General features: G+C 40.7%; 1 protein-coding gene across 1 annotated transcript in view; it reads right to left on the minus strand.

Annotated features, from left to right (window-relative positions):
- Positions 1–1,608: 1,608 nt before the first annotated feature.
- DNAJC3 (DnaJ heat shock protein family (Hsp40) member C3) overlaps positions 1,609–16,636 on the minus strand; it is a 37,124-nt gene continuing 22,096 nt past the window's right edge. Inside the window, exons 6-12 of the mRNA XM_080351830.1 lie at positions 16,321–16,502; positions 14,167–14,286; positions 12,311–12,416; positions 12,090–12,210; positions 6,908–7,040; positions 5,941–6,089; positions 1,609–5,201 (exon numbers count right to left, since the gene is read on the minus strand). Coding sequence (XP_080207956.1) covers positions 5,044–5,201; positions 5,941–6,089; positions 6,908–7,040; positions 12,090–12,210; positions 12,311–12,416; positions 14,167–14,286; positions 16,321–16,502 — 969 coding nt within the window. The 3' untranslated portion in view covers positions 1,609–5,043. The remainder of the gene's footprint in view (positions 5,202–5,940; positions 6,090–6,907; positions 7,041–12,089; positions 12,211–12,310; positions 12,417–14,166; positions 14,287–16,320; positions 16,503–16,636) is intronic.

Below are 16,636 nucleotides of genomic sequence, written 5' to 3' on the forward strand. Positions count from 1 at the left end.
AAAATCATTATTTTCTGTTCTTCTATTTTGTATTATACAGTAAACATTAAATACTTGCTTAATAGATCCAGGGCAAAAAAATTGAAGTGTCTTTGACCTGAATAACGTGTGCGGGTTACAGGAGCTTTACCAAACCTGGCTCAAATCGGTAAGTAAGCGGAGTAATATTTGAACTGGCCACATGAAGAGTTTCTACAATTTATATTCATGTTATTATCACAGCGTCTTTTCTATGTCCCACTCTTCTTTGTAAGATCAAGATGTAAGTTTAACACAAAATGAAAAAAACAGGTATTGTTGGTGATGTTTAGTGGTGAAAATATTTCTCAGTAAGGTTCCTTTTAACCATTTTCCTGAATCAGGCACTTGCCTTCATGCTGAGACTTTACCTTTCAAAGCTAAATAGGTGTTTTTTTCTTTCCTGCTTATACTTTGTTAAGATTTATTCTTCCGTTTAAAGTCTGGTTTTAAACATACATGAGAAAATTAGAGTGGGAGTACTCAAATATTTGTTGATGGGTAGCAGTGTCTTTTATGACATTAGATCGAATGCTTAATTGGTTTAATCCAATTGATTTAATCTGTAGTACATTGCGTAGCACCACATGTGGGGTTACCTGCTTCCCTGTGTCACAGGGGCTGCCCTCCTGCACACGGTGTTTTCGCTGGTCTCTCATTTTTAGCAGCTACTTTGGGAGTGACACATTGACACTCCAGTTGCCATGAGGGGATGCTCCTTGTACACCACAATGAACTCTTGGTGCCTGGCACGCTTCAAGCCTTGGCTCCTGTGACTGTGTAATGCAGAGTGAGGAAAAGGGGCCACAGCAGGGGGGAAGAAGAAATTGTTTACAATGAGGGTGGTGAAACACTGTCCCAGGTTGGTGGTAGATGCCCCATCCTTGGAGACATTCCAGGCCAGGCTGGACAGGGCTCTGAGCAACCTGACCTAGTTGCAGATGTCCCTGCTCATTGCAGGGGGTTGGACTAGATGACCTCTGAAGGTCCTTTCCAACCCAAACTATTCTATGATTCTGCACACTCATCTTACACATCCTCCACACCCTCAGCCACCCCTCCCCCTGCTGGCTGTGAGTTCCCACCTCCAGAAGGAGAGCAGAAGTGAGTCTTCCTCTCCCCTCTTGTGTCACCAGCAACTGAAGGGCCAGGGACTTTCCTGGGTTGGGCTGCCATCCAGAAAGACCAGCTGGGATTTGGTTCTGCTGCCCAGAACAGAGCCAGGTACAGGTGTGGGAGACTTTGTCACACACTGTCCTCTACATTCAGCACCTGGCTCCACCCCTCTCCCAGGACAGGGGGCTGTACCCCCAGGGTCTGGCCTAATGGGAAGAAAACTTAAGTTCTGAAAACTAAGTGTCAAGCACCCAAATGCTGCTTCACTCTGTACATGACTTGCTGCAGTTCAACCACTTCTGCAGTAGCTGGTTAATGCACTGAGTGTGCCCAGCACTGCATTTCTGCACAGCTCTAACTCCAACCTCAGAGAGCAAGACGAGGAAAGAAGGGCAGGCAAACACACTGCGGTGCTTTCTTGTCATCATAAATATCTTTATTGTGAAAAATACCATAAAATAATTCCCACAGTTCTAGAAAAAACAGTTCTTGCTTTTTAGATTTACGATTTCATATAAAGACATTTTATAATTGGAAACATTTGATAAATCTCCGGCGAGCTTTACTTATCCTTCTTAAAACATAAAATTGCTACTTTGAGATTTGTAGAGGGGAAAAAAAAAATTATTCTCCTATTTATTTTATGGATAAAAGTGTGTATTACAGAGCAAACAAACAATACCTTACAATAAGGCACTTTTATATGCAACTAACCTGCTATACTGGCTAGTTTCCAGCAAAGCTCCTACAAATCACATCCCTAAACAGAAGAGTAATTCTTATTCCAAACACTGGTCTGAAAACTGAAACAAGATTAATAAAAAAAATTAAGCTGACATGTTTTCTTCATATGTCACACATTTGAGTTCTTCATAATTCACTTTTAATCTGGTTTAATACTGACTTATTAATACATCAGTATTAAGCATATATGAAGTAAAACACCCCCCACCTTCATTTCAAAGCAAGTTGGAAATGAGTTTATTAAAACTGAGAGAGAATTCAACAGAGAAAGTCTGCATCTATGTGTAGGCCAATTATGGTAACGATGCTTCATGCATATCTCAGGGTTTACAGACTACCAAGACATGTATTTCAATGTTCAGTTATTGAACATTATTGCACTACAAACACCCACTAATAAATAAAAAGGCAAAATCAGCTTCCTTGTGCATCCCTCGTAACATTAACACTCAGTGCATTACCAGCACTTCATTTTCTGAAGTCACATCAGGAAATACTTCACCATATCTGGAGGTCCTTGAAATGGAAACGTTTTCTTCTTAACACTTCTTCGGAGCAGCAGCTGCTGGCTCTCGGAAAGCCTTGCTCTCCATTGGCAGCTTTGGTTTTGTTTTCAAGACTCTTGTCTTCTGCAGGAATCTACAAACAGCATTCACGCACTAATCGCTTTGCTGCTTCTACTGCCTACATTCAAGCCTTTTAATACCTGATTTTTCCTTTCCCATTCATTCGTAAAATAAGCGTAGATCTTTTTGTTCCTGACTGCTTCCAGTGTGCAGCACACCAGTCTGTTGCCTTGGAGCTGCTCTAACATCAGTGCCCTGGGTGAGTAATTTACTTATGAGGCACCACTTTATTCCTTCCCTTAGAAAATAAAAAGAAATTACAAACCAAGAACCAACTTCCTCAGCTACAGCTTTTGAAAGAGAACAGGCAGAGGGATGAGAGCAACAACAACTGGACAGGGTGGTCGTTTCAAAGCTCATGTGCCATTTCTAGACCTCCCTAGTAGACAAACATGTGGGGCTGCAGCGCCAACTGTGACTCCCCGACACCGAACAACTCCCCCATCTCTACAAATGACATATTGCTCGCACGGGTCCTTCACTATTAATTTAGAAACAGCCCCTTCTGTGGTGAACAAGGCAATATAAAAGTCTTTATACAGAGCAATGACTCGCACACAACCACATACAACTGGAAACCACCCCCAATGCAGCAGCCGCCCACAGCTGGGTCTGCTCACCCCTCGGGGACAGAGGGTGACAAGAGCCAGGAGCAACTATTAGATGTGAAGGCCACCTACCCATCTTCTCCTCGGGGTGGGCAAAAAGGACACATGTAGAGCTGTCAGTGTGGGTGGTACCACCAGGTAGCGGGGATGGACCTACGAGAACCACCCCAGCCCGGAGCAGTGTGAACAGCCCCCTGAGCATCTTCTACAGAGGTTCAACAAAAAGCTTCCAGACAGATCAAAAGCAGAAGCTGAATTTCTAGTGAGTCATTCAACTTGGAAAATACCCGACGCTGGAGTTTAACAGGCTGCTGGGGTGGTTTTGTACCATAAACCGTGAGAAATCACCGCGTGCACTCTGCAGCTTGAAGACAAATTTCCTGCTGAACAAACACTGACCTTTAACTTGCTGTCAAAAAACATTTTACGAAGCCACAGGGTCTCAAGAGTTACATTTGTAAAACAGCTGAGGAAGGACGCAAGGACTGTGCTTCAATAGCAACTCCAATGACAGTATTAGAAGCCCCAACTTTCAGACCAAAGGCCTTATTTGCCGATTTCATTTGTTTTACTGAGGCTGCTTACACCTCCAAATGCCGCGAGTCCAAGTGAGAGAAGATTCCTGTCAACTGATTCTTGTTTTCCAGTTAAAATCCAATCAAGCAAACACTGATGAACTGTAATTCTTGCATTATAAGAAAATGGCTGCTGCTGAAACTCATCAGTAATGATAATACACTCTTAGAGAATGAGACTATTCCCCTCACAGCAGCTACAGCCCTGGTAATACCTCAAAGTGCAGTCACACACTTCCATCGATACACTAAACCCAATTTTAGCTACGTACATATAGAAAAAAAAATAAACCAGACTTTTGGCTAATGGAAAGTTAGTTGTTCTTTTTGCAGTACTGTGGCTGTTACACAAAATGTAAAATTACTTCAAACAATTTCACATGGTATTAATTCACTGTGGCATCACCCATCAGCAACTGAGTTGTTTTACAGGAGAAGGTTGGAGTCAATATCGTATTCCTACAGCCCGCAGTACACTCACCTCACAACCTGTATTGGTTCTGGGTATGGACAGAGGAGTAACAAATTGCTGCACAGCTGGGGAAATGTCACATCAAATTGTTTGCTCAAATCTCAAGCAGATACTTTGTTAAAGTGCAGACTACACAAAAATGATGCCTAAACAGCCCAAATCACATTCAGAAAAAAAGTCTTTCAACAAACAGGTACATTTTGTTTTTCCTTTCCTAGTGGACAGTTACTGCCAAGGAAGTCATCCCATTTCACTTCAGGTTAGGGAATAAAGTGAGCAGAGATTTTCAAATACAATTAGTTTTCAAATACAATTAGCTTCTTCCAGAGCGATTGTTCAGCCTCGTTCAGCACGCAGCCCCTTGACCCCCCACGGCACAGCCGACAGGAACACCCCAGCTGGGCCCTCGCCTTCCCCTGCACCAATACTGAGAGACAGATCATTCCGCCGAGCACGATGACTAATGATTTGTTAACGTAGAAACTATTGTGTAACTACCCCTTCCATGTTTATTAGGCCCCGATTCCAAAAAATATTTACATGCATTTTTACCTTGAAGCATATACTTCAGTCCTACATATAAGTGTTGTCCTAAGGAACCTCTTGCTGTATTTTTCCATCCATAAGAATAAACGTGTCCTGCATTTCCACCACAAATACACAGGTAGTAACAAAACCCCCCACCAGTACGAGCTTCTCAAGTTCACCACAAAGCAAACCCTTGGAACACCAGAAGAAAGAAGGAGCTTTCTTCTAGGGCAGTAAGACTCTGGGTTAAGGACAACATTAGAAATTTAAGATTCTGGGTCTTGAACTGAGCGACTTTTTATTTTTTCAACGAATTAAGTAAAAAACAGCAGCAGCCACCAGGAACAGTCTTGGCTCTAGCTGAAGTGAAATTTGAATGTAAATGGTCCTCCTCCGGAGCCGAAGGGGTTGAATCCTTGCCACGTGTTCCAGTTCCTGTGGAAAGGGTTGCCCCCACCCTGCTGACTCTCCGCGTCCAATGGGTCCTCTCCTGCATCAAACTTCCGCCTCATCTCTGAAGGAAACAAAACCAAGGTGGGATCATGGCACAAGTCGTTAGGGCAGCAACACCGAGTGTCTTTGATGGCCAGTAATCCATTTAGAACCACTTGCAGTTACCACCCGCATTGGCAGCATATGTCAAGAACCTAACTGGACGTCGGATCTCCCAGGCACCACACCACCCTATTTCCCCTCCTCCAGAGCTGAGCAGCAGACCTGACAGGGCTTCTTGCTCCCGGCAGTGAGGGCGCCCTGTCCCAACAGGAGCTGGGAACCCAGTTCCCTGCCCTCAGGGAAAGCATCTGTTTGTACATCTGGGCTTTGACACAAACAACAAGCACCAATTTGGAATGTTTCTCTGGGGTACTTCAGATGCTGTGATAATCTACATGTGCTTTGCAATAGAACTTCAGGCAGAAGGTGATGCCCACATCCTAAACATAAGCAACTCCAGAGTTTTTAAATCTTGGAGATCTGCAAGATGACATTCTAAAAAGAGGTCTTCAAAATAATAGTTTTTTTCTCACTTTAAACAAAAGTCACTGATATACAATAAATAGCTCCAGGTTTACATCTGGCTTCATGCAATACACTGCACACAAGTACTAGTGCACTGCTTTCTCAAGGTGGGTAAAGGGAAAGGGGGAAGCTGTAATGCTCATGACTTACACTTGCTGCATTTTTACATGACTGTAAAAAAGTAATTAAAAAAAAGAAAACAAAGGAAGTCACTGCATAAGAACACTGATTACCTGGGTCAGTGAGGACTTCTTTAGCAGCTGCTATGTCAATGAATTTTTTCTCTGCTTTCTTCTTTTCTTCCTCACTCTGGAAGTTATCAGGGTGCCACTGGGATGCCAGCTTTCTGTAAGCTTTTATGATTTCTTGCTTTCGAGCATTTCTGGATGGATAAAATCACAGACAACTTAAATTTTTCTAATCCTTCATATGTCACACTAGTGACTCTACAGGTTTATTTTAAGCACTGAGACAGTAATAAAGGGCATTGGGAGAACTATGAGGTGGGAGTTGAGTTAACCTTCTGCAGGTGGCACTGAAGATTCTACACACAAAAAAACCCAGAGGAAGCAGGCTGCAACTTTAAACAAAGATTCCTCACTCTTCGCCACCCATTTACTTTACTCAGAAAGATGCTACTGCCGGCTCCTGTGCAGAATACGGTTCCCAGTCTGAAGGATTTACAATCGGGTAACAAAAAGCACAAAGAGTAGAGATCAAATTAATTCATGATGGGAAGGGTGACCAATACCGGTTCAAAATTGGACATTTATTTGGTTCTCATTAGAAAGAGAAGCCGTTAGTTTCTCAAGGCTAATGGCAGAAATATTTTAGATACCTTTCAAACTCTTCCAATCTATCACACTATCTGCCACAATTCTATTTTTTGTTGCCTTCAGTAATTCTTTCCATTTCTTCACCAATTCATTCATTGACTCTTGATCATCTATACTAAGAATTTCTTGCCGAGGGATTTATTTCCTTCCTTCCCGATGTATTTTCATTCTTTCTAAAGGAATTGTAAACAAATGCTACTTAAAAGCTGAACACTGCTAGACTAGTACAGTAGGAAAAGGCAGGTAGCAAGATACAGGAACAAAAACTAACACTTAGCAGAACAAAATCAAGTGATCAGCCTGAAATGCACTGGTTTAATAACCAACTTTCACACAATTATCATCTCGGATATTAATATCTCACCTTTTTACTCCTAAGATTTTATAGTAATCCCTCTTCTGTGATTGCTTCAGCATCCTCTGGGCACGTTCCAGCCCCTCTCGAATCTGCTGGTCATTTTCACTATTGGCTTGAGCAGTCTCATAGTCTTTAATAGCTTTTATAAAAAAAAGAAAAGTGAATGGAAAAAGATTATACAACTCTTTACAAACTTCAGGAACTCAACCACTCACCAAAACTGAAGTATATAAACAGCAAAACTTTTGTTTCAACTTGCCACGTTTTGTTTTTCCTAATCGGAATCCCTTGGAGTAGAGGAAATTAACGTTCACATATAAATTAGGTTAATTTTCTTTCTTTAGGTTCATCACACTTTTTGGAAAGGAAGGGGAAGGCAGGTTATTATGATAGCAATAGGTCGGAACGCTCTAGTGTCTGGATGGGCAAACACAACGAGCATCCAGGACTGGTATGAAACACAAGTCAGGAGGCAAGTTTCAGCGACTGGTATTTGAAGAGCCCACTGCACAACGTTAGTCCCGCGTTGCTGTTCAACTGAAGGACGCGCTTTACAGAGTCCTTTAACTAATATTCTTTCCTCTCCCACAGTCTAAACTCTGTCAACATGACAGAAAGCCTCTTCCTCTTTAATGACAATAAAGATGGACTTCAGATCACCAGAAAGTTCATACTCTTAGTGAAAGAAATATTTGCTTTATACACCTCTGCATAATATGCGGACAGTTACATTTTAAGGGCTTTTTTCCAAAGGCATGCTATCGCTTTTATTTCAAGAGCTGCATTTCTCAGGAAGGAAAGCAAGAGAGGTTCTGTAATACCGTTATATACTCATGAATTTTTAAGCAACTCCAGGTCTACACATTTTCCTTTTTTAAGTAAACTATATTATTATTATTTTAAGTGGTAACTGAATGCTTAAGACACCAAGTTTAAATATTCTTTGATTTATCAAGGGAAGCAACTGTGGAAGTCTTTAATGAGACTGCTCTTATTTCACTGTTATCATCCTCCAAGTCTCATTTGCAGATCCCAGTCTCCCAGGTTTCTCAAGTTACACAAAGTACTTGCATCAGATTATTTCCAAGCAGATGCTATTTCTCAGCAGGTGTTACATTTGTTTTTCACTGTTTCTGAGCAAGACAGCAGGAAGTGCTAATGAATTCGTATTACCCAGACAGCTGATATCGCTGCAATCTTGGTTTGGTTACTGAAAAAAAAACAAAGACTCCAAAAAGTATTTCCACTACCCAAACAATTTTATATGCTATTACAAACAAAACAAAATTTGAATTCATTTTCACATCACTGGACACTGTCATTTGCTGCTTGAACAAATAGATTTGGCTTCTGCTGATATTTTTAATAGTTTGTCCAGTCATTAAAAGAACCCCAAACGGGAGTGTACACTAATGCATGTGCCAAATATAAGCTCTTGATACTGATAAAAATAATGAAAATACAGAGATTTCATTATGCTGCTTTACCACTCCAGTAATTTTAGCATCAGCGCACTTAATCAGCTTCATGTAGTAATGGGAGGTCCCATCACAACATCCCACCAAATGCAGATCAGATTGTCTGACTTCCCTGAGCACCACGTCATCTCCAGCATGGGCCACTGCTGGAAACCAAGATGCTCCAGGGTCACGTATTTGCAGTGACAGTGCTAGGTTTCTCTTTTTTTTTTTTTTTTTAATTGAGTCCCTTATTTAAAGGCTGCAGGTATTAAGCATAAGGGAAGGTACGTTCTTTAGTGCTGCACACCACAGAGGGAAAACAACCAGCACTGCTGACAGCAAGTACATTTTGCACTTTGTTTCAGTTGGAAGAGGCTTCTATTTGCTGGTACTCTCCAGTGCAGGATTTCCCCGTCAGCGAGCTAATGGCTCTGCACCCCGGAGAGGTGAGGGGTGGAAGCAGGATGACAGCTTCCTGACCACCAGAGGCTTGCTATGAAACCAGGAGACTTATTTCTAACTCACAGGATGCCGAGCGAGGTATTTAATCAATTCTTCTCAGTCACTATTTCCAAAAGCACTAGTACCTCACAAACCAATGCAAGAATCCCTGCTGCTTCTTACCGGCCTGATATTTCACAGAACTTCCTTTATTCCTTTAACCCTGTCCCACAACACGAAAGGAACAACCAGTTTCCAGTATCATTTTCAATTTAAATACTTTGGTCAAATCTAACCCTCCTTCTTTCAATACAGGAGTCTCACAATATCTCCAATAGTAATTCCATAGTGTCTCTACCTTAGCTGGCCTTCCTATCTTACCTGCATCTTTAAAACAGAGTGACCAAGACTGGCCATTATTCCATATGCAGAATGAATTTCCTATCAAACACAAGTAACTATGGACAACCTACATCATGCCAGCTCTGTTAGGGGAACTGAACCAGTTATGCTCTTATTGAAAATAGGGACCATTTCATCTACACTAGTATGGTGGGTGGAAAAAAAAGACACCAAAGGACTTTTCTTCTTCTTTGACAAAACTTGTGCTGTATACTTTAGACAGATAGACTCCTGTACTTAGGAGGTAAGCCACAAAAGGAAGTCATTACACATCTATGTCTGCAGACATGCCCTGAATCTCCAGTGATTATAAAGTAATTAAACCATTTGATAAGAATCAGAACTCAGCTATACATAACTGAAATGCATCTTGACCATTTAACAATAATTGCCTTCAAAGTTCTGAGTGACAAGTACTTTGAAACTTCCTGTATTTAAACAGGAAAATAGGTACCTCCAGCTTGAAATTTTCTGAGAAAAGAATGAGAATCGGTTTGCCCCTTTAAATTTGAGACTACAATTTTAATCGCTCTGCTGTTCACTACAGCAGAGAGAAACCAGCCATCATTTTATAGCAGTTAAAACTGAAGGATAAGTGAAGACACCTTCAGGCAGAGAACATTAATGGCCTATAATACTGTTTATGGAGGCTCTGCTGGAAGGCAGAGTGTAACTACAACCATCTTACTACTACCAAGGGCAGTAGGAAGGCTGGGGATATGCTAAACAACACTCAGAGCCAGGCTAGGCCAAGCCCAGCAGGCTCCAGCCCAGGAAATAAACTCTCCCAGATACCAGGTGTTTCCCTATATCCCATCATAGGGAGGGATTTGCTCCTGGACAAGATCAAATAGATTCTGCACATTTGTGCAGGACCTTGTTACAAAACTTTCTTTCCCCCCCTCTAATTTGCAAGAGTTGCCCGATTCTCTCACCCTAGAAGAACCAGAAATAGATGAGGATTTAACAGAAGATAAAGTTAGAAAGATCCAAATTGAGATTCATTAGTTTCAGGAAAACAAGTTTCAAGATCAGTTCTGTCTACTAGTAAGAAGCAAAAGGTACATCTAAGAGGACTCACAGCAGGGCTTGTTTGTCATGTCCCTCTTTGTACCCTCCTCTAAACTGAAGATTCATACACCTTGAGGGGAAAAAATAACCTTAAAATTTTTGGGTTCTCCTTTTGCTGATACTCCTTCTTAAATCAAAAACTTTTGTACAAGCCGTAATCTATGTAGATTTGTAATCTGTACCTTTGAATTCTGTACTTTTGTTTATGGAAGTGTTTATTTTGTTTTGGTTTTTAATTCACTTGTAAATCGACTCTTCCCAGTGCTGACTGAGCTTACTTCCACTGTACTGAAGTACAGAAACATATGGGGAAATGCCCATGGCAGGGGCCTCCTCACTGTGAAATCTTCCTGAGCCTTAACTTTGAGGTTGACACCACAGTTCTAAACAAAAGATGGGAAAACTGTACTCTAAGAAAAACAGAAAGACAATTTTTCCTCACACTTCGGGTTGTTTTTAAGCAATTCCTTTGTACTCTGAAATGCTGTTGTCTCCCACCCGTTTTCTTAAAAGGGGGAAGAAGGTTTGCCAGCCTCAGCAAAGAGGGCCTAGGTCTAGGTCATTTCAGAGGTACAAGGTCTGCAGGGCTGATACAAAGGACTGCCTGAAACCACCCACCAGTCCTCTTTTATACCCTGTTTTTAGTCAAGGAAGCCTATAAAACAATGAAATAGGTACGTCATTTTTGAAGTGAACTTCAGGACGTGAGCACTGTCATGTATCAGCGATTAATTTCTCAAAAAGACCAAAAAAAAAAAAAATCTGAGTATGATATTAATGAGAACAGCTGCCTTCATGAATTTTTAAATAGCAAAGATTTTTTTGTTCAGTTGTAAAGCAAAAGAACCAGCAGCAGAGTACAGAAAAGGAAATTTGTTCTGTGAGTATTAAAATTAATGGAACTAGCTTTCTGCACATTTAAAGCCTACAAGTCCTTTCCCTCATAACATTTGACTGACACAGCCCAATACTTCAAAAACAGCTTTGTGACTTAGCACAGGGGTGAAACAGATCGTCCAAATTTCCTTCTCAAGCCTGATTTCTTGTAGAAATGAGATCTGCTAAATTAAATTTTGAAGGTTTTTTTTTCATAGCACATTAGCACTTCATACTCTTAAAGAAGCCAGATAACAACATAATGGTGTACTTGTAGACACATGTTACTACTTTCCAAGGCTGTATAAGGGACCACATAGCACTATGCATTTTAGGAAAACCCCATGTGGAAAATGCAGCTTTGAGTATCACGGAATCATAGGATGTCCTGAGTTGGAAGGGACCCACAACGATCAAGTCCAATTCCTGTCCCTGCACAGGACAACCCTGCACCCCCACCATGTGTCTGAGTAGAATCAGTTTCCTGCTCTTTGCAGCACTACAGAGACACATGGAGGTGAAGCCATGGCTAGTATCTTCTGCCCTCAGCATACGCTGGGGGTTAGAACAGCATTGTTTCTTGCTGCCATCTAAAGACATTAAAATGGGTTCCTAAAATGGATTTACATGGCTATAATTACTTTTTATCTCTAAATGCAATTGTCTGACATTGCTGATTATATAAATGTGTTTAAGTTGAGTAAGCTGAATGTAGCACACTGTCATAAAGACAACTCCGCTGTAGATAAAACAAGTACATTCCACGTACACTAATCAAGACAAAATTACCAGTAGATATTTTTGTAAATCTGCAACTACTGGTGCTGATTAGGGATAACAACATGGTGTAGAATCAAAGTGCATGTTAAAAAGTTTTGAAACAGACTGCATTTTAAATGCCCACATAAGAAGTATGTGCAAACTGCATACAACTGTACCTTCCTCATACAGGTCTTCCAGCAAATAAGCTTCTGCTCTGTCTTTCAGGGCATTTACGTTGGTTGGTTCCAGTTGCAGAACTTCTGTACAAACTTTTATGGCTTCTGTAGGCTGCTGATTCTAGAGAAGAGACAGTACAACAGAATTCGTATAGTTCTGGGGTTTTTTTGTTTGTTTCTTTGTTTTAAAGAAATTAACAGTGTGAGATCAGCCAAATTACCTTTGATAAACAGTGACAGATCCTTTCTTTGGCACGAGTAGCATAAATGGCAACATCTGGCTCAGTTTTCATTACAGAATCATACTTATTGATAGCATCTTCATACCTGTTTTAAATCATAAAGATAAGCATAATATCATGAAATGTAATAACTATTTCAGGGTGTTGTGGTTTATTTATAAATTTTAACATTCATAGACTTTCACATGCTTCTAGCAATGCACTTTAACTCTAATAGGTGTGGTGCAAGACAACAGTTCAAAGAAAGCTTTCAGCCACTTTGAGAATTACATCCCCATTCCCTTTCCCGTGCTATGAGACAGAAAAGCAGGCACTACACCGGGCAGGCTTCTGCAGATGATAACGACTACCATCCCTCAGTGTGCACAGGCAGTCTCTAGATCTGCCTTCTCTACAACACATCACTCTGCACTTGGAAAACACCATCTCCCTCCCCAATATCTGAGACGGACTCAGTCTGGAGTCTCGCTGTGAGCACAGTACTATTTGCATTTCTTGGTACAAAAAAGACAAAGTTTTTTAGGCCAGATTGAACCAGGCTGTTGTTTTCTCCCTTCCTTGTTTTCTCCCTTCTTCTCCAAAGGTCACATAGTAAAATGTATTTTTGCTATGAAGGTTTCAAAGATGCAAAAGTTCCATGGTTGGAGTAAGAAATGAATTAGAACATTCACCTAAAAATGCAATGGTTGAACCAAGGGTTGGTACAAGCTAAAAGAAATACAGGCTCTCAGAAGACTCCCTGCTGATATTGCATTAAAATAGAAGACTAAAGTGAAAAGCGTCCAAACAAACTGCTGACTTAAAACTGTCCACAGTTGCACTGATTCATGCTCCTGATGTACTTTGTTTTAAAAAGCCACCTTGACAACGTTTAATCACTTGTTAAGGGTCCTTATAGTTGGATGTCATGTGCTTGGAAACCCATAAAACTGAAATAAAGCAAGAAGTAGAAGAATACAGAGAAATTGTCTATCATGTAACAGGGTGCATAAAAGAAGCCCACCAGTCAGATCCACTTTTGCTATCAAGGCACTGCACATTTACTAGGTGGTTTTAGTCTGAAGATGTGCTCCTTTCATCACAGAAGAGTTGAGGTTGGAAGAGACTTCTGGAGGTCAGCTGGTCCAACACCCCTGCTCAAGCAGGGTCACCTAGAGCTGGGTGCCCAGGACTGTGTTCAGATGGATTCTGAATATCTACAAAGTGAGGAGACTTCACAGCCTCTCTGGGCAACCTGCACCAGTGGAGAGGAGAGGGTGGTGGGAAGCATTTCCTTATGTTCAAAAGGAATTTCCTGTTTCAGGCTGTGCCCGTTGCCTCTCGTCATGTCACTGGGCACCACTGAGAAGAACCTGGCTCCACCTTCTTTGCATCCTCCCTTCAGGTATTTATATACATTTATATACGCATTGATGAGACCCCCCTGTAGCAGAAAAGGCTCAGGGGGAACAGTCCCAGCTCTCTCAGCCTTTCCTCACAGGAGAGAGATGCTCAGTCCCCTTCATCATCTTTGTGGCACTTCTCTGGACTTTCTCAGTAGCTTCACCTCTCTTGTCTGAGAGCCCAGCTCTCCAGAGCTGACAAATATTATCCCCATCTTGTCTTGCTACCAGCTCTACAAAGAAGCACTCAAAGAGAAGAGAGTGGCATCAGAAGGAATCAGAACAGGGTTGTCACTATGCGAGTCAATATTTATTTTAATTGTAATTTGAGAGCTATGCTCAGTTATCCACTTCAACTGATAGATGCAAAAAGCATCACTTAATCAGCTCCTCAATCAGCACTGATTATTTTTTTTTACCTTTTTTTATATATATACAGCAGTGAACACTTACCTGCCTTCTCTGATTAATTCCTCTGCTGACTCAATCTGCTTATTGAGTTTCTTTACTTGCTTATAAAGAGAGAAGCACTGCTTATGGTCCTGGTCCAGTTTCAGACACTCCCGGACTTCACTTTTCACGGGGAAGAGGAAAAGGGGATGGGGGAAAAAAAGAAAAAAGTCACCACAAAACAGAAAGACATCAGCACACATGAAATTTCACCTAGAGATGCACACACAATACAGCATCTATAAACTCTCCAGAACAACAGTTGACTTCTTGACATGGTTTCTCCCTTCATCCAAAAATGAATTTAAAGTGAGAGGGAAAAAAACCACAAATGCCTTCTAGAACATAAAGTGATATTTGCCTGGTTTTAAGTATTTTGTATTGCCAAATACGCAAAGATTGAGAAGTGTTACATTAATAACTGACTAAGCAGAAGAAAAATATACCCTGGGAAAAATTATTTTCAGCAGTTATCAGAAAAAAATGTTCATAGTTTTCCTGTAAATTTAACTCAGTTATATTACAAAATACTTGTGTAGACATATATTTTATCCTGCCTGAAACACCCAAAGCTCAGGTAAGATCCAAACCACCTCTTGACAGAATATCAGCCATGCCTGAGCCTGATTTTTCACTGTACTGTTTAATCAGACTCTGATTAGGGCAGATACCTCTTAACATAGTCAAGTCTTTAAAAAAACACACCAGGATGCAATCATATGAAAGAATAAAAGTTATGTATCATATATAGTCAACATAGTACAACCAAGGGGTTATTTTCCGAAAGAGAGAGCAAAATATTTTTTTTATTTTTTCCTAAAGAGAAACAAAATCAACTACTAGTTGAAAATCATTAAGCCTGTCAAGGTAAGAGGAAGCAGCTAAGGAAAGGACAAGACTAATCACCCAGCAAGTCCCTGAGCTACAGAATTCTTTCTTAGTACATCTTATGACACAAAGAAAATAAATAAGTAAATAAATAACAATAAAGAAGAGAGGCTTATCCCTGCATTCTGATCCCATCCTGTTCTCCAGCAGTTATCTCAACTGTACTTATAAAAATCTTAGGATTTGGTTATTGGCACAGAACTCCACGTGTGGATTTCAGAGGAAAGAAAAATATCACCTGTTCTTGAAATCACTAGGTTCAATGACGGTCAGCTAGCAAAAGTCACCACAGAAGTGACCTATGAGCTCCAGAGATAAAGTACTATACTCTAGTAAAGTTTCTATACTCTAGAAAGGGGAATCCTAATGCAAGCCGGTTAGTTATTTGATGTTTACTTTTGCCTGACTACAAAATGAAGTTTTGCAGGCATAATCGCATGCAGTTTTCATCCACCAGCCTTTGTCCTATGCTGCCAAGAAAAGAAACTCAGGCTTTTTCAGTTACCTTCACCTCTCACTGAAGAGATTCTGTGGCAGACATCATATTGGAAGGAGTCTGGAGATGCAGGTAGAGCACTTCAGATGATGAGCTGCACAGAAACTACTTGTGTGCAAAAAGAAGGATTATACCACCTGTCCAGCCGAGCACACAGTATGAAGTTAAGAGCCCAGATTGGGCAAGGGCAGTTATCTACAGCACTGACTAGGGACATGTGGGAATAACACCTAAAACTTAAATGAATATGAATAAAAGGGTAGAGTGTAATAAAAAAATTGTCCAAAATATTGGACACTGTCTGCAAGAAAGAAAGACTGACAGCTCTGGATCCCCAGTTCCTCATACTTGGACGCTCCTATTTATTCTTTATCTTGTAACCTTTTGTTTCCACTCCTGAAAATAAAAATCTAGCCCTAAGAATTCATTGAATGGAGGCTCAAGGTTAAAAAAAAGGCTCCACCAAAGCAAGCTGAGAGAATCACTTTAGGATAAAGAAGCACAATGAAGACAGTAAGTGCAAGCAACTGGCATGATAGCTTCTATTTAAGTAAATAAGATGCCAGGAAGCATCAATGGCTGGCCAGTCAAAAATAAACATCGTGTCTTCACTGCCAGTTCTTAGCTTCTGGAAAGGAGCTTCCTTTATCAGACCCAGATCAGAGTGGCTACTCCATCCAAAAACCAGACAACATAGATATTTCACAGTTTGTCATGACCTCTATCACATTTTCTGTCTCAATTATAACGATTAGAGCAAACAGTAAAATTACCTGAGTGATAATTCATGGTCCCCCAGCTGATAATATATTCTGCTGATTTTATAGAAGGCTTCAGTGTTATCACTCTTTAATTTGGCAGCAGCTTTCAAGTCACTAATGGCTTTGCTTGGTTCCCCTTCTTTTATATAACACTCGGCTCGAAGTTCCCGTAGCTCTGCATCCCAAACACAAACCTTGAGAAATCAAAATTAAAGCTTGTTTTTGGTCCATAACACTTCACTTCTTTTTCTCCCCAACAAAGGAAAAATCCCATTTAACTTCACTTTGCCAACTGCAATAGCATAAGGTTCAAGCTGCATGCAGAGCA

The sequence above is a fragment of the Nesoenas mayeri genome (genome assembly GCF_963082525.1).
Source record: "Nesoenas mayeri genome assembly, chromosome: 1".
In the NCBI taxonomy this organism is placed as follows: Eukaryota; Metazoa; Chordata; class Aves; order Columbiformes; family Columbidae; genus Nesoenas; species Nesoenas mayeri.